Here is a 17,258-nt window from a genome sequence, read left to right on the forward strand (position 1 = left end):
TTTACAGCAATAACATTGTAATATAACATTGTAAAGCAAGTATACTCCAATAAAAATTAATTTTAAAAATATATAATCACTAGTTTACTAAAAACCATGATGTTTCAAATGGAGCGGTCTCATTATTTTATTAAAGTCAGGTTCCTTAACCCACAAACAGGAAAAAAGTGTCTTGTTAAGCCTTTTGGCTTACGTGGAGGCCAAGTCAGGAGAGAACTGAATAAAGCTGTAAGCAAAGGAAAAGACATCTTTTGTCTGATCATGCCCAAAACAAAACAAATATTTTCCTTCTTCATACAAGTCTTCCAACTGTGCTGTCCTTTTAACAATCGAGCGCAGACTACAGGGCGTTTACACACTCAACAGGTGTATATACGATGGGCCGTGGTACTGCATGGATTATTACACGTTTACCCCTCCTCCCGGTAGAAAGTTCCCCAAGGTTTTCCCTTCCAGTCAACTTTTTTTTTCTAAGCTAGGGCATGACAGTGGTTCCTCAAGTGCATCTCTGTCAGAGTGAGAGAATGGAGACAGGCAGCCTTCGAGAGCAGGCCGTTGGTAGGGGCGCAGCTACGGCAGGTAGCTTCCGGGGTAGAGACTTTCAAGAAAGTCAGCAAGAAAGGGGGTTGACTGGTGAAAAGGAAGTCCTCTCTGACCTACTGAGCTGCCTCCTCTCAAAGCACCGTCTGTACATCTTCCTAGGTACAGGCTGCCCTTGCTGACGCCAGTTCTGAGGCTCCTGGCTTGTGTTTCTAATGCAGTGACTTTCTACGAGATGTCATTTGAAGTGATGACCCTATTTCCTGATTGTATGTGTTCCTCCCAACTCCCCCCCAACACCCCACCTTTTGTTGTAACTTTCTGTGGTGTCTTAGGCCTTTTGCCCATCACCTCATGACATCAGAGATCACCTAACGATGGAAAGAAAGAGCCCGCTGCCTGAGCAGCTTCCTTCCACAGAACCCGCGGGGGGTGGCGCGGGCGGAGTTGGCCTGCGGGCGCTGTGACCATTCTCAGTGTCGACTTGACAGCTACAGTGCTAGGCGGCAACAGGGCCACAGTCCAAAGACCACCTTCCAGAAGACCCGTGGCTTGTTGGGAGCCTGCCGGCACTTGAACCTGGGACTCCTGACTTTTATTCTAGTCTTTCTCCCACTTCTCTGAGGGCCTTTTAAGAGGTTCTTTAGCAGAAGCTTGGGAAATTTTATAGTATAGCTCAAAGGGTATATACTGCTTTATAGGGGCTGAAAGCCGAACCTAAAGCGTATCTGTGATTTCATTCTGCAAATACAGCATCTGAGCACATTCCGGCTGCTGGCCTCCAGACCTCCCTGCTAATTCCCAGGCCCGCCAAAGCCGGGGCGTGCCTTCTGTCATTCAATAGAGTAACTTGTATGAAAGCTCCAAAGGTTAAGATATCTCTGGGGGGAAAATTAAGATTCAATCAGCAAGTTAACACGTTGAAGTAGTATCCATATTTAATCCGAAACACCCGTTAGAGAAAAAAATAATGGTACAGATTCAATAGAGAAGAAATAAATAATACCCAACATGCAAATCAACTTTCAAAAGAAATGCAAAGTCATAAAGCACGGCTAACAGCCAACCACAATTACTGCTTAGAAATTATTCCTATTGTATGTGGAAGATGGTTAATCCTGAAGCCGTTGACAGTGCTTACGGAAACACCACCAACAGATCCTAATACAGTCAAAGTACGCCGTCGTGGTGTTTCTGCTAAAATATACTTTGTAGAAATCATTTTAATTGAGCCTCAAAGTCGTGAAAAACCTCCACAGGTTTTCTTTTCAGGTTTACATATCGTCACACGTAGAGTCCGTTTGGAGACCATGAAAGATTACTATTTACACCTAAATCGCCCAACCTTCAAGAAGTGGGGAAACGAGAGACTGGATACCTTCAGCGGAGCTGGAGCATCGCTGTGGGCTTTGATCTGCTGAGCTAGGGTCTGGAGCTGCAGCTGCAAAGATGCCCGCCCGCCTCGGGTAGGGTAGAGAACTGTAAACAAACACCTCCACGAGGCCGGCTGCCTCTGCTCCCGAGGCTCCACCCGCTGTGGACTCTGAACCCAACCCCAGGCCACTCGGTTTTCAACTGATTTGGCTTCCGTGTGCTGCCCTGGGGCTCAGACGAAGGAAGGGCTGCAGGGCTCCTTTTCATCCATGGCATGTCAGTGCCCAGTCAGTCCGTGAGCAGGGACAAGGGAAAGAAGCCACGGTGCCCCCAGCACCCAGCTCCTGGGAGGATGGGGCGGGACTCTGGCCAGAGAGGAGCCCTGTCCAAAGGACGGCTGATGCCCCCAGACGCTGCTTCATCCTGGCTCTGGGGCCCGACCTGGGCCTGCATCGCATCCCTGCTGGAGTCTGTCCCACTAGGGTGGATACTTTTCAAAGAGAAACAGCTCTGCTTTCTGATACTCAGGAAAGAAAAGGCCTGAACAGGAATAATCCATGAACTGTCAAAAGACACTTGGCTTTTGAAACTAAATTCTAGCTACACTGGAAAACTGAACAGAATTATCAGAGTGGAACCTATTACCACGGTGTAAGTTGACAGTTTTATCTGTAAATCTTAAAAATTTGGCCAGCAATTTAAAATGCCTGTATTATGATAATGTCAAATATGTTTTTCAAATGTCGGTCATTAGACAATAGTAACTGCATAGGGACTTTCTCTGGAATGTCTTTTAACAGAAAAAAAGATGATGTTTTCACATCATTCTTCGAAAATGTTTACTGACTAGTTTATGTGATTAAAATAGCAAAAAGAAATCCTGGTTTGATTCTAGCTAGATTCTTTGAAAAAAAAAATCACACCAGGAACATGCCTTCCTGTTATTAGCATCTTTGGTAGACACCTGGTTGATTTCTGATGCTTTGCTCACAGTCCTTGAAAAGCCCAAATGTTAGCAAGGCTCTGACTCACCAGAAAACCCACGCTATCTCCAAGCTGACTGGCTATAGAATACTTTGTCTTTGACAACTTCTCTGTTACCGAATGTTTTAAATGATATTTGTTTTAAATAATAATCTTTTGAAGTAACAAGGCTCAGTTGTTTTCACAGACAACTGAACATTCCTTCTATCAGACACTGAATGGAGGCTAAATGCTGCCTGAACCCTCAGGCGCTGGGAGATGCGAACAGACAGCAGGCCTGGCCTGGCTGCAGGACAGAGACGTTTCACTGTAAAGCAGGGAATGGCCTCACTAATGTCCTTAAAAAGCTTAAAGGTTACAGGTTTCTTCAAAGGAACCCCGGACATGAATCCAGTTCCCACTTAAGACATGTCCACAGCTCTGGCCACCTCCATGTTACAGAAGTCAGGCATGTTCCTGCAAAATGAAAGATGGCCATACAGGAAGTGAGGTATGGCAACACTGAGACGCCCCAGGACGCTGGAGGCCTGGTTCCAGCTGTCACTTGCCTCTCTGTGACTCTGTTACTGAAGTCATTTGGGACTGAAAAACGCAAAACTCAGAATAAGGGCTTACTGCCTAGTGACCAAACGCCTCTATGCTTGTTTAAATCGAGTGTCAGAAGTGCCCTGGGGAGCGTATAAGACTGAGCAAGCTCGGCTCCTGGGGCGGCAGGGGGTCGCGGCTCAGTGTCCATGGGGGCCGGACGCCTGGGCTGTGCTCCTGTCGCCCTGCTCACGGTTCAGTCTCGGGCAGTTCACCTAACCTCTCTGTGGCGGCCTCCTCGTCTCTAAGACAGGGGTGATGACGGTACCTAAATGTCTAGCGCTGCGCCTGTATACGCCAGGGACTCTTCAACGCTGGATACGAAACGGCCAAACCATGCTGTGCGTCTGTTCACGCGCTTTACGAGTGAGCTGTGATCGCTAACCCCAGGCCCTCATTTCTAAGATCTGCAAAGCACGCATACAACCTTCCTGCAGTTGGCCCTCAGTTACCCTACGAGGCTCTTAACAGGGGAGCCTATTCCCTCCTCCGGCTCCTCACCGCTGACGACGGGGAGGGCCCTGCACTTGCCCGTGTGCTGAACGACCTCGCCGCCGGGAGACGAGTCAGGACTGCATTTCTCCCGAGGTCGGGGCCCAGAGCCTTCAGACCCCAGAAAACCAGGAAGGAAAGGAGCCCAGGGAGCACTCAACCCCCGTCTCAGGACCCTGGGCCGGGCTCCCAGATCCATGAAGCTCTGCTCCAGCGCTCTGGGGCTGGAAGACGCAGCTTTGGGACGTCAGACGGTCAAATCATGTGAGGAGCTGAGATGCGGCCGAACGTGGGTGAGCCGGGTGCCGTCAGAGAAGGCGAGAACGTTCGCCCCGATCCCACCACTCGCCTTCTTGGCCCGGGTGGCAGGGTTGGGGTGGGCAGGGAGGGGGAGGAAAGCATTCCTATGACCCGACACCTGAGCTGAGCTATGCGGAATGACTGGCCATCTCACCCTGACCTGGTCGTGCGCTGGAACCCTGGAGACTTCAGTGAGGTAGGTGGTATCAGCCCCATTCACAGGTGGGCAAACTGAGGCAGAATGAAATGCAGTAGCTCGCTTTTAATAACAGCATACAAAATCTGGAGAAGCCCCAAAGGAGTCCCCGTTTCCCGGAGCTCGAAGCAAACCCTTGGAGCACGAAGGACAGAAACGGACGGGAACACGAGCCCCTCCTCCTTCCCCCTCTCCTCCCCCAGGGGGGTCGCTACCCGCACACCAGAGACCCTTCAGATACCCCTGAGGGTGCGCACAGAGCAGCAGAGACCCAGCTGACGGCTTATCCCGTGGGAAGCGGCAGGAGCGACGTTTCTGCTCCCGGGGAGGCTCGCGGTTCTGAGAGGAGCACGCTGTGTCCCCACACACAGAAACCTTCCATCCAAGCTGGAAGGAGGCCTGACCAGCCCCAGGCCATGGGGAAGCCAATGCCTCTTTGCCTCACTGATTGGCCTAAGAGGTGGGACCCGCACACCCAGTCAAAGAAAATGAGCTCCAGGAAAGCAGGGAAGACTAGACGCTCCAGCCCCTGCCCTGGCCGCGGAGGACGGAGGCTCGGCCTGGAACTTCCTGGGAGGACGTCGACCCCACGGCGCACCGTCCGCCCTTCCAGCAGGACCCCACCCTTCTCCTGTTTGGGTACGACCCCTCCCTCCTGCCCTCAGGACCCCAGTACTGCAGGTCACGTCCGCCGAGGTGCAGACAGGTCGTCTCCAGGTTGGAGGTGTGTGTATGTGGCTGATGCTCTTTGGCTGGAAGCAAAGGCCATTCTGGCGGGACGAGGGCCGGTCTGGAGCTGGGCGCGGGGTGAGGTATTCCCAGCCCAGGGTAGAGCCAGCAGACGGCCGTGCTCCCTGTGGAAACCCATCTAAAGACGACTGTGGGGAAGCCGGGGGACAGACGATCGGGACTAACTCATCGGATCAGCATCACCACATCTTAAACCGGTTTTCCGTGAGCGCTGGACACGTGGCGCAGCTCCAGCCAGGTGGTCTCCCTGCTGTCTGCTGGGAGGTGAGCGTCGGGTCTGCGGGCTGGCCGCTGGCTACTCCCTTGCTCTCTTGCGGCCTACTGGCAGATCTGCTCCTCGGGGTGCAGAGGATTCCCCCAAAGACAGGCTGAGGGTGGTGGGTGGGCGGGCGCAGGGGCCGGAGCAGGGCCAGCAGGGACGAGGAAGAGGCACTTCAGTTTGGGCTGGTGTTCGTGGAGTCGGCCCTGGCCCCAGGAGTCGAGCGGCCCCGCCTGGCTCCGGCTCCGGCGCTGGGTGGTCCTGGAAGACCCCAGTGGCGGTGGGCAGGTAGGCACTTGGCAGCACTCCCAGGACTGGGCAGGGCTGGGGGGCTCCGCGCAGGCTCCGCACACGGCTAGGTCATCAGGATGGGCTTCTGCCGAACTTCCAGGATGTCTAGGGTGGCAGGAGGGGGCGTGGAGGAGACAGGGAAGGGTGACCCTCCTTGTGCTCGCAGAGGGAGCACGGGGACCTTCCCAGTGCTCCATCTGTGAGGGAAGCCCTCAAGGCGCTCTTCCAGCCCTTGGGGACCTGCGGGGCTGGGCTCACCCTCCTTCCGGACAGGAACGGGGCAATGCGCGCGCCTGGAACGGCTGCACCACGGGGCAAGGGCTCAGGGCGCAGGGCTCACACAGGCAGCCTGACTCTGGAGCCACGGCCCCCGTGGGGCCGCCTACCCCTCGAGTAGCACGCACGTGCTGAGGGTCTGAAGCCCCTCCAGGGGGACGGCGTGGTGCCCGAGTACTGCCCACAGGAGTACTTTTTAGGGGTCGTGGTTCCCCCAGAGGTCCCACCCCAAAGTCAGAGTTACCTGTTAAAATCCGATGCAGCGGCAAAGTGACGTAGGTTAGGTGTGCATAGAGAAGGAAGTTCCCGTCTGCTCTGTTCAGCTTCAGCCAGGACCCGACCAGGGAGCGCCCCGTGCCCGACAGGGAGCGAGATCGCAGGTTGGTGGCGTTGTGCAGGTCAGCTGCAGCGGAGACGGCGTGTCAGGCCCGGGCCGCGGAGCGGAGCACACCTCCCACCCAGGTGACCCCTCCCCGGCCCAGCTCGACCTCCGACCTGACCGGACCTCCTCCTGACTGCCCTCCAGCCCCCTGTGCCTTCTAGCCTGACACCCCCGCCCCGGTCCTGGAGCGCCTCCCCTGTAGGCCCGGGCCTGTTGCTGTGCCGGGCCCCACGGCTGCCCCGCTCTGGTCCTCTCCCCGGAGGGGTATGGGGGTACAGCTGGGACGACCCGGCACCATCACCCGGCCGGTGGGCCACCGGGGAGGCAGGTGGGCACTGTGGACACTTTCCCGCTGGCCTGGAAGGAACCCAGGAGGGCGGCACTGCCCAAGCCCACTCGAGAGCAGGTCAAGGCCTGGGCTGGGGTCTGCAGCCCCGGCCAGGGTCTTGTCCAGCAGGCCCTCTGCCTCGGTCCTGCCGATCAGGACCCTCTAAGCTCCTCCAACGGCCTCCTGCCGCCCCTCTGATAAACACGGCCCTGCCCTCCCGCGGTACTGCTCCCACGGCAGGGCCCACGCAGGGCGGAAAAGGGAGCAGGGAGGCCTGAGGACCGAGTAGGTGTGATTGAGGACCACGGAGACACCCGGGCAGAGACGACCAGGAGGCCGCTGGACAGACGGCCCAGGCTCAGGGAGGAGGGCAGGTGAGCCCCGAGGGACACCTCACTGAAGGCGGCAGGGCCATAGGGCACCTCGCAGAGGGAGGGAACAGCACGCGCGCGCCCAGAGCCCTCCCCTCGGAGCCCCTGAAATCAGGTGCCAACTGCCGGCCACACTGAGCCGGGGCTGGGGGCTCCCTTCGGTGGCCGTCTGCTGTCTGTCCACAACTCCACCCCCGCCCAGGATGGGCAGGCGCATGGCCCCCTGGCTCTCTGAATGTGCAGAAGGGAGTGAGGAGGCCCCGCAGGCCGGGGGGCGGGGGAGCAGCAGGGTCACCTCCCCCGTCGTCCTCCCGGAAAAACTCCTCGCTGTCGTTGGCCGAGTGAGACTTCTTCATCTCCGTGATCCGGTTCCGGGGCCCCTTCCTCTTGAGGGATGGGGAGAAGAAGGCGGGCCGGTTGTTCCGCTCAGGGGTTGGGGGTGTGCTGAAGGAGGTTACCTGGGAACAAGGAGCATGTCACCAGGGCAGCCCGCTGACCTAGGGGGGCCCTGGCGCCCACCCGTCTCCCGCCTGCAGAGCGTAGCCAGCCTGGGGCTCGGTGGGCGCTGGCCACCAGCTCTGCCCCGGGAAGAACCCAGCCGCCCACCTGGGGCCTCAACCGCCCGCCAGGGGTCATCGGAGCACAGAGCAAGCCTGGCTGCTCACGCGGGACGAGCACCCTCCAGGCACCAAATCCCCGGAACCTTCCCAACCACCCCTGACGTGAGAACCGGCTGAGGCGGGACAGCCACCCTGGCGGGGCCAAGGTCACCCAGCAGACGGCGGCCACGCTGGGCTGCACCCCAGGTCTGCTGCCCCTAAGGCCATGCTCTTCCCTCTAATTTCTTCTCCTGGCTTTTATCTCCTGTCCCCTCTCTCCCCCAGCGTCCTTCCACAGAAATGCAGTGGTCAAACAGTTCACCCCTCCATCTCCTGCTCTCCTCTCTTCTAACCACACTGCCCATCACCAACCATTCTCCACACCCACTCAGGGGAGCACACGACCGGGTCCCTGCCCTCAAGGAGCTCACAGTCTGCCGGGGGTGGTGAGAGACCCAAAAGTTGACAACCACAGACTGAATGTTGGTTGTTAAAGACAGAAAAAAAAAAGGAAGCACAGGATACAGGCGAGCACGCAGGCAAAAGGAATCAAAAGCCTGGGAAATCACGAAAGGCTTCCCGGAGGAGACGCCGCTTGAGCTGGGTCTTGAAGGACGAGTAGGAGTTCGCTAGGTGAAGAAGGGGGGGAAGGGCGTTCCAGGCAGAGGGAACGTGGCCCATCTCCTCCCTCCTCCCCATGCAAACAAGAATCTGAGGAACAAGGTGAGCTGGGACTGAAACTTCGGGAGCCCCGTCAGCCTCCTCGTCATGGCTCCGACGTCCACCAGAGTCCCGGCGGCCGCTGGGCTCCAGACGGTCCTCCCACAAGCCAGGGAAGGTTTTTAGAAGATAGAAAAGCAAACACCAGAAACCACAACACACAGAGTCTGTATTTGTCATGCGCTGGTTACAAACGACCCCTCTGGGAAAGGAAGGCAGGGAGCACAGAGGCGGGGCGCCCGAGCAGCGCTGGGACGACCCTGGCAGGCCCCGCCCCTTGACCCTAGCTCCCCCGGCTGCTGGGGGCCAGGGGCTTTCCCAGGCAATGCCTCCTTCCCCGCCACGGCCACCCTGGGAGAGAAAGACCAGCACCCCCATTTGACAGATGGGAAGATGAAGGCCCGGACTGGTCCAGTAACCTCTCTGTGGTCACTGGGCAAACACGCGGCCAGAACTGGCATCCAGGCTTGTCCCGCCTGAGCCCAGGCCACATCTTCACGAGGGCTGTCACGCACACATTTGTTAGCCTCAGTGGGCACCTGAGAACCAAGGGGGATAAGGCTCCTTATCGCAGAGACAAACCACCTCTGTTCCCAAGACAACAGACGCCTCTGCTCAGAATTCTCACCCATCATCACAGAAAGAGAGCGTTTGTCGTTTCTGCTCTGCTTACAAAACACATTCACTGCAGGAAACTCAAAGCGAACAAAAAAAGACACAACAAGAGAAAGCAAAGTGCCCCCTGACTGCCGGGAGGACGCGTGACGGTGAGCTTAGAGTGAAAGGCAGGGTGCGCACAGCTCCCTGACCTCGGGCGTGCCAGCGGGGACTTGGACTGACACGCTCGGGGGCCATTTCTCCAGGCAGATGCCCCAGCCGGCCCCACCCCCAGAGGGGCCCTGATGCCCTGGCTCCTGAGTCCCCAACACCTCGGGAGGCGGGTGTGTGTTCACCCCATTTCCGGGTGAGCAAACTGAGGCTCAGAGAGGAGAGACTGTCCCAGCTCATGCAGCAGCAGTGCCCGGACTGCAGCCCACCCTGCAGCCCCTCCTGGAGACGCCCGGGGGGGACGCACTCCTCCTTCAAGACCCCCGGTTTCCTCTGGAGCCCCCAACACGGGCAACGTGGCCGATGGGCTGGGTATTTTCTCCTGCCTGAGCCCTGGGCTTGCCCCCCGCCCACCACCCCAGAGGCTCTGGGAATAAGGCTGCCACTGAGGTCAGCTTCCCGGCCCCCGGGGAAGGACAGCAGCCTAGAAAGGGCTCAGAGGCTCAGTGCTGTTGCATGAGCCACATGGCAGGGGGCAGAGCAAGGAACCCCCGCAGGCCTGGGGGTGCCCAGCTCTGCAGACAGGAAGACTCGGACCCGTCCATGGCTGCGGCAGTCGCCAGCAGTTCCGGGGCCCAGCATCTGGTTGGCAAGCGGCCCCGGCAGAGACCAGCTGGGGGGCCCCAGGGTCTCGAGGCTCTGGCCAACCCTGCTGGAGCTCATCCATCATCGTCCCCATCTCGCCCCCTGGAAAGGCCGCTTGGGTGCCCGCCCCCACCCAGCAGGTCCACCAGGGCGGGTGCTGGGACCCCGCTGGCTGAGCCCTGCCACCGTGGCAGCTCGGGGCCCAGGTACTAACCTTCTGTGTGACCCCGGGCCAGTCACCTGCCCTCTCTGAACCTCGGCCTCCTCCCCAGAGGGGTGGGGACCATGACACCTACCTCTCGGGGGGCTGGGGGGCGGGAAGGACCAGGGAGGTGGTGGGAGGCAGGCCTCAGGGAAGGGCAGAGGCCCTCCCCGAGCTGCGCAGCCTTACCCGCTCATGCATGGGCGAAGCCGGGCTAGAGTCCTCCTCGGTCCCGCAGGGGGACGTGTCGCCGGTGGACACGCGGCTGACGGCCATCTCAGCATGGCCCTTGCCCTGGGGCCCCTTCATGCGTACAAACTCCATGTTGCTATACTTGTAGAAGCCGAACGACATCTTCTGGGCCATGCGGGCCGCCACGCTCACCTGCGGGCGGGCAGGCGGGGGCACGGAGTCAGGCAGGCGGGGTGCCCGCTCCCTGGGGGCTCCAGCAGCCGGGGGACCCTCCCTCAAGAAGCCCCCGAGGGCCGCCAGCCCCGCTCCGGGGAGACCCAGCCCCACCTGACCCGGGCTCGCCCACAAGGCGGGGCAGTGCCGGCACCCTCGCATCCCTGTCTGACGCCTTTTAGCCCCAACGACCACACCCCGTCTGGGGACAGAGACCACCTCCTCGTCCCCTGCCCCGGGGTCCAGAGAGAGGACACCCGGGGCGGAGCCCAGCGGCAGGAGGGCACCCATCCACCTGGACTCCTCTCCCTTCGGTCCCATCTGTCGGGGACCAATAATCCCAGGAGGGTTTTCCTGGGAAGAGCCCCACGTGACCCAGGCCCCAGCCGCCTAGGAGGGGCACTGGGGGCGCTGCAGGAGCTCTGGGGTGGGCCAGGCACAGCAGAGCTGGGCGCGGGCAGGGGGGCTGCGGGGTGATCGCCCCCTGGACCCAGCCCACCCTGCACTCACGCGGTTGTCATACACCTTCTTGAGCGCCTCGTAGCGGATGGAGCCCTGAAAGATGACTCCCTGGAACGTGTTGGTCTTGTCACTGGCCACCAACTCCACGCAGACCATCTCCCCTTCCCCAACGGTCATGTCACTGAACACCTGGGGGGCGCGAGGCAGACGCAGCGATGGCACCGGTTGGCTGCCCCCGGCCCCCAGCACAGCCCGGCTCCCAGCCCCCTGCCCGGCTCCTTGACCCAGGGAGGGCTGCTTGGAAACTCCCCCTTTACAGGGGAGAACGCTGAGCCACAGACGTGAAGGCCTTTGCCCAAGGCCCCCAGGCCTGCCACCACTCCACGGGGACCCGCGCAGCAAGGGGGACATCCCACCCGTGGGCAGGGGCAGCGTCTACAAGGGGCTAAGGTCATAAGTGACTCTGGAACAGGAAAAGGATGTGCCACCCTCTCACTGTCCACCGGAGCGACACCAGGAAGTAGAACAGTTCACGGGGACTGTCTGGCCGCTTTCAAGTGTCTTCTCCACCTCCAGCTATGGGTGCACAGCCCACCCGCCCCAGCCTTGCCCCGGCCGTCAGGGCGTGTATGTGGGCACCAGCTCAGAAGCCTCACAGACTGCCTGTCTGGGGGGGGTGACCGTCTGCAGGGGACCGGACAGCCTGCCCCCACGAGAGTCACTGCCCATGGGGCAGGGCGGGGGGCTGTGTGCAGGCTGAGCTCTGAGGTCCAGACTCTGGCTTCAATCTCAGCTCTGCTGTGGACAAGCTGTGTGAGTCTGAGAGGGCGCTCAGCCCCCTGAACTGAAATGCTCAAGACACCAACCAAATCGAGAAGCGACTTGCAGCCCACGCCCCATCCTTCGTGGGTGCTCCCGGGCCCCCAGCCCCTGCCCTCACTGTGGGTGGTGGGGGGAGCAGCTCCACTGCCCAGACCTCGACAGGAGGCTGGCTTGACAGGAGCCGGCAGGGTCGCCAGGGGGCGCAGCTGGCTTCCCAGCACCCCGCGTTTCCCAGTTGAGTGAGCTGCCCCAGGCCCCAGTTTTGTAACTTCCGGAGCCCCACCCATCGCAGACATCCTAGGATCCCAAGGTGGGGAGGCCTCATTTAGGGTTCGAGGGTGGTAATAACCGTCCCTCCTGCCCGGGCAGCGCTCTGCAGGACTTGATGATGCCTCCTCCCACGCGTGAGCTCTCTGATCTTTCAACCCTGACGCCCATTTTACAGATGAGAACACTAAGGCTCAGAGCCCAGTGAACTCGTTTGCCCTGAGTCAAGGAAGCAGCAGGGAGAGCGGGAGCCCAGCCCTGCCCCCACCTCCCTCCTGAAGGCATGTGAGGCCTGGGGGGTGGCTGCGGGGGAGCCAGACCAAGACAGAGCCCCCACCTCCTCGAAGCTGTCGATCATGAAGAAGATGTTGGGGTAGCTGATCTTGGACTCCTCCCCTTTGCTGTCCATGGGGTGCTTACTGGGGGACGCGAACACTTGCTGGAAAGAAAAAGATTGGAAGGGGCTGAGTGAAACCCCCACTGAGCCCTGCACCCGGGCCCGGAGCCACGCGCTGGGGTGGGGTGTGCTGTAAGGCATGGGTCGCCAGGGCCCCAGGAGCCGCTGGGGAAGGAGCCGTTGGGAGGGAGGACCTGCTTCAGGGCTCCTGAGCTGGACCCAGGCCCCCAGGCCGCAGGGAAATTCTGGGGTCAGCCTCCCCTCAGGGCAGGGCAGCGGGAGGGGCACCCCTGGGCGCCGCGGGCTCACCTGGGACCTCTTCCTGTGGATGTGGATGTCCCCGCCGTCGGCTCGCGTGCACACAGCACAGGTTACCATGTAGTCCAGCTGGAAGGGGTGCGGGACAGGGGAGTTCAGGGGTCCGCGTGCCCGGGGCCTTCGAGCACCCCGCCCCCACGCCGGGAGCCCTGCCCATCGCGCCAGGCACCTTCTGCAGGATGAGGTTCAGGCAGACGCTCTCCTCCCAGTCGATATCGGGGTCTCCGAGGCCTGGCAGCTTCTTGGAGTCCCTCCGGTACACCTCCACCTCCACCTCGGGCTCGGCCTCCGCCAGCTGTGAGGCCCAGGGCAGAGGTGAGTCCCAGCACCCCCGCCCCCCCGCCCCAGGGGCATCCTCTCCTCCCTGGCCCCTCCCACGCGGGGCCTGGGCTCCAATCTCCCTCCTGGGTTCTCTGGCTTCGCGACCCCGGGGTCTCATCAAGAAGCCAGCCTCCCACCGAGGTCGTCCCTTGGGCCCCCCAGCAGGGCGGGGGATCCCAGCATCCTGGCCCAGCCCACAGGCAGCCAGTCCAGCCAGCCACCCTCTACACCAGCGGAGCCCGCAGGAGGCCCTCGGGTTGCTACGGCAACTGGGTACCAGCTCCGCGGCCGGATGAGGAGGGGGCGGGAGGCAGCCGGGCTTGCCGCAGAGAGCCCGCAGTGCGCAGGCCCTGCAGCAGCGCCCACAGCGCGCCGGCCAGGGGCTTTCCTTTCTGCTCTTCGCAGCAGAGGCGGGCAGGGAGGCTGCGCGGGAGCAGCTGTGTGGTCTCCCTCCTCCCCCGCCCCATCCACCTCGCACCTCCAGACCCGTGGGTTCTCCCCCGCTGCGTCGCCCGCCTGCTGCCTTTCAGATACCGCAGACCCACCCCGGCAGGGCCTGTCGTGCGTGTGCTGGCTCGCCCCTCCCCACAAATGTCCTCCGTCCACCGTCATCCCCTCGCTCTGACCTACAACATTCCGGCAGATGCTGCCTCCTCCTCTCTGTGGGTCCCCAGCCACCCCATTCCTCACCGCATCACAGCACCAACCGTTCCACGTGCCACTGGCCACGCCGTGGGTCCCAGCAGACCGGGCCGGGGGCAGGGGTGTGAGGGAGTGCTCCCTGAGGCCCGGCCAAGACTCAGTCATCTTGTCCTCCCAGTGCTGGGAGAGAAGGGCCTGCAGAGCGCTCTGGGCAGGGGTGCGATGGAACGTTCCAGCATGCGCATAGCTAGACTGCCACACGCTCCCAAACTCGGGGTCCCCTCATTGCCCTTGTCAACACGGCCCCAGCCCAGCCTTCAGGGGACCTCACACACAGCCTCAGGCCTCTGGATCCAAAACTGCTCAGGCCTGAGTCCAGGGTTCTCTCCCAGAGAGAAGGAGCCAGCACTTGCAGCTTCCTTTCACCTCCCTGCCTGGCCACTCTGGGAGCCCACAAAGCGGACCCCTCCTGAGCCCTGCCTGCCCACTGGAGCAGTCAAGGCCAGATCGGCCAAGAAAACCCTCCCTGACCAGAGCTGGGGCCTCTCCAGGCACCAACATTCAAGGCACGACCGCGTCTCAGGTACACTAACCCCTACTGTCGCCTCTGGTCTCAACATGCTTCCTCTAAACAACCACCAAGATTTTGAAAAAAAAAAAAAAATCTGAAACTTAAACCTCAGCAGACGGTCAGGCCCACTGCTCGGCCACCGGCCCCTCTGCTGGGACCATATCTGCCCTTCCTTCAAGACCCACCTCACTCAGGTGGCCTCCGCTGACCACTCCCCTCCCTTCTGGTCACTATAGTGACCCAGACTGTGTTGGCTCTGCGTGATGCACTTCAGGGTCCCAGTGTCCACTGGCCCCAGTGACAACCCGGTCACACGGCCAGCTGCTGCAGACTCCAGATGGTCACCAGAGCACCCTGGCCCACCCCCAGGTCTTCCCGCCTGTCATGCAGCCGGATCGGACCAGCCATTTGGCTGCAGGCATGCAGGCCACCATGTCTCCTTTGCAGCAGGCACCAGGCTATCTGTTTGCAGAAAGCCCATCCTGCACAATCAGGCTCAAAGAGCAGGCACAAGGCAGGGAAGGCATGAGCCCCGGCCACCAAGCCCCAGCGCGGGGTCACAAGCGCTGGGCAGGCAGGCTGCAAAAACCCATCTCCACTTCCCGAGGCACTTTTGTGTTTAAATGAAAACAACGCCTTTGTATGTTTGGCATACAGGTTGCTTCGATATTTTACAAAACACTAAATAAAGCTTCTGAAAGACATGCAAAGCTTGTTCTATTAACTTGTCGACTGAAACTTAAGTGGATTAAACACCAGAGGTGACTCAAGTCACCTGCGAGCCTTTGGTCTCTTCTTGTAAAAAAGGGATAACAACTCTTGTCCTGTCCAGTTGCTGGGAAGACATGGGAGATGGGAGAGGCAGAGAGCTGAGCCCCTGTCGGGGGTGAGGTGAGGGCTCGGGGGCTGGCAGGCATCACCACCATCACCAAGCCAGGTCACCTGCCCACGGTCAGGCTGGACCCAGCCTCTGGAGTCAACGTCTTTGCTCTTCTATTTACTTACTAAGGATGAGATGCCCGCCAGACCACCCAGCCTCTGGACATGTCTCCTCCAAGGCACTGTAGTGATACTCATCGCTGCCTTCCGGGCTCGTGGGGAAGCTCAGTAATAATACCCACATGAGGCCCGCGCGTCCCACCACGGGACACATGTGTGACTGTCCCCGCCCAGCTCCTGGCACCTGGCGGGCACTGAATGAACACCGCGTTCCCCTCCTAACACGCGCGAGGAGGACTGCAGACCCCCGGCCCACAAGCCTGCAGACCCATTTGGGGGGTGGGGGGCGGTCCAGGGCGCTCACCTTCCGCCCGTCCAGGGCGCCCTCGCTGCCCGCGAACGCCAGCTTCCGGCGCACATAGAAGAGCATGTCGTCCTGGCGCGGGGCCCACTTCTCCATGAAGTAGGTGGAGAACATCCACGTCCAGAAGACGATGCGGTCGTCCTTGAAGCACCCTGCGCAGGGAGGCCAGAGGGGATGGGGGGGTACTGTGAGGGGCCTGGGCCGAGCCCCGGCCCCCCGCCCTGCCCCCCGCAGACCTCCACGATGTGCGGAGCCCCAGCCCCCACGGGCGCCCGCAGAGGCCCAAGGGCACCTCCGCGGGAGGCCCCGAGCCCCGCAGCACCGCGGACTCCAGCCCCAGGATGAATCAGCAGCATCGCACGGGGAAGGGAAGCCTGGATCTGAGGGAAGGCTCGGCAGGCTGTCTGGCAGCCTGTCTGGCGGGGAGCCCCAAGGGCTCAGGAGGGGAGATCCATCCATCTCCTGCCGGCACCTCCCTCCCCACCCCCACCCCGGGAATCTGACTTAAAGGGACAGCTGCCCCTCTGCCTGCCGGGCTCAGCTGCAGGCAGGAGGGAGGCAGCCTTCCAGCACGCCGGCTGACTCTGCTTCTTATTACCGACAGTATTTCTTCCTGATACCTAGATCGTTATGGTCCTCTTTCCCACACAAGGAGGAAAAAAGCTCAACAGGCTCCAGTAGGAAGGCTGAGAGGTTCCGCTCCAGCTCTGCACTAGCTGTGTGACCGCGGGCCAGCCCAGGGACCGCTCTGATCCCCAGCTTCCTGGGGGTGAAGGCAGACACCGCAGACGTGGCTGGCCCACGGGACCTAGACAAGGTGGGCGTCTGCACAGACCTGATGGAACCACAAGATGTGCTGCAGAGTTATCGCTTAGAAACCCGAGATACTACATTGTTGCTGGTTTCTTTCCCTCTTCTCCCCAAGCGACTTCATCACCCTAAGTCCTTGCATTTGTCTTCTGGAACCCGTGGAGGCGGGACCCTCGGGGCCTCACAAGTGGTCAGACCCCCTGGCCTGCAGCCCACACCCACTCCTCCAGGGCGTTGCAGGGATGGGGGGTGAGGCGGGGCTCAGCCCTCAGGCCCTGGAGTTCTGAACACCCCGGCCCTGTTTACATCAGCTCTCCGACACAGGCTCCCGCCCTCTGCGCCCAGGGGGTCTGCAGCCCACCCAGGCCCACACCCTAGCTGGCTCCCACGGAAGGAAAACAGAAGGGGGTCTCATCAGTCAGGGGCCCAGGCCGGTGAGCCTTATCAAGACAAAGGTCACCCATCAGCTTCAGGGGCAAAGGCCAGGACCCCCAGACTGACCCCTGTGACAACAGGCAGCGCCCAACTCACACCCCTAAAGCCCTCTGCACAAAATCAAGGGTGGCGGGGGTGGTGGGTGCATTCTTCCTAACAAAGCAAGAACTCTCCCGGGACAGTTTATCTCAGCTCCTTCTGAGCCCCCAGCCCAGCAGAAGGCCTTCTAGACTCAACGCTCCAAGACTGCCCACACCCACTGCTTCCTGGTCCCTCAGAGGGGCTACGGCAGCCGCTGTGGTCTCCACACCCAGTGGGTCAGGGCTCTGAACCCCACCACCTGCCACAGTGAGTCAAGTTCACCATCCACATCACTCAGGCTCAAGAGCATACGCCCTCTGGCGATCTCTTTATTCTGCAAGCAGAAGGAGCCTGGTGGTACC

At 60.5% G+C, this 17,258-nt stretch overlaps 1 protein-coding gene and 1 non-coding gene across 3 annotated transcripts in view; both read right to left on the minus strand.

The window, feature by feature from the left end:
- Positions 1–97: 97 nt before the first annotated feature.
- The window catches only part of KIAA0930, a 43,334-nt gene continuing 26,173 nt past the window's right edge, over positions 98–17,258 (minus strand). Inside the window, exons 2-10 of one of the 2 annotated variants that reach the window (XM_024992827.2) lie at positions 15,571–15,722; positions 12,903–13,028; positions 12,725–12,802; positions 12,356–12,457; positions 10,978–11,118; positions 10,252–10,446; positions 7,424–7,586; positions 6,292–6,450; positions 98–5,876 (exon numbers count right to left, since the gene is read on the minus strand). In XM_024992827.2, the coding sequence (XP_024848595.2) occupies positions 5,836–5,876; positions 6,292–6,450; positions 7,424–7,586; positions 10,252–10,446; positions 10,978–11,118; positions 12,356–12,457; positions 12,725–12,802; positions 12,903–13,028; positions 15,571–15,722 (1,157 nt within the window). In that variant the 3' untranslated portion in view covers positions 98–5,835. Of the gene's footprint in view, positions 5,877–6,291; positions 6,451–7,423; positions 7,587–8,594; positions 8,987–10,251; positions 10,447–10,977; positions 11,119–12,355; positions 12,458–12,724; positions 12,803–12,902; positions 13,029–15,570; positions 15,723–17,258 lie in introns of those variants that run through there. The other variant, XM_059887197.1, reaches the window with a different exon arrangement.
- MIR1249 (microRNA mir-1249) lies at positions 8,359–8,423 on the minus strand. The gene has a single exon (NR_031080.1). It is a non-coding gene; the product is annotated as a microRNA mir-1249 (primary transcript).

This window comes from Bos taurus, chromosome 5 (assembly GCF_002263795.3).
Source record: "Bos taurus isolate L1 Dominette 01449 registration number 42190680 breed Hereford chromosome 5, ARS-UCD2.0, whole genome shotgun sequence".
Lineage (NCBI taxonomy): Eukaryota > Metazoa > Chordata > Mammalia > Artiodactyla > Bovidae > Bos > Bos taurus.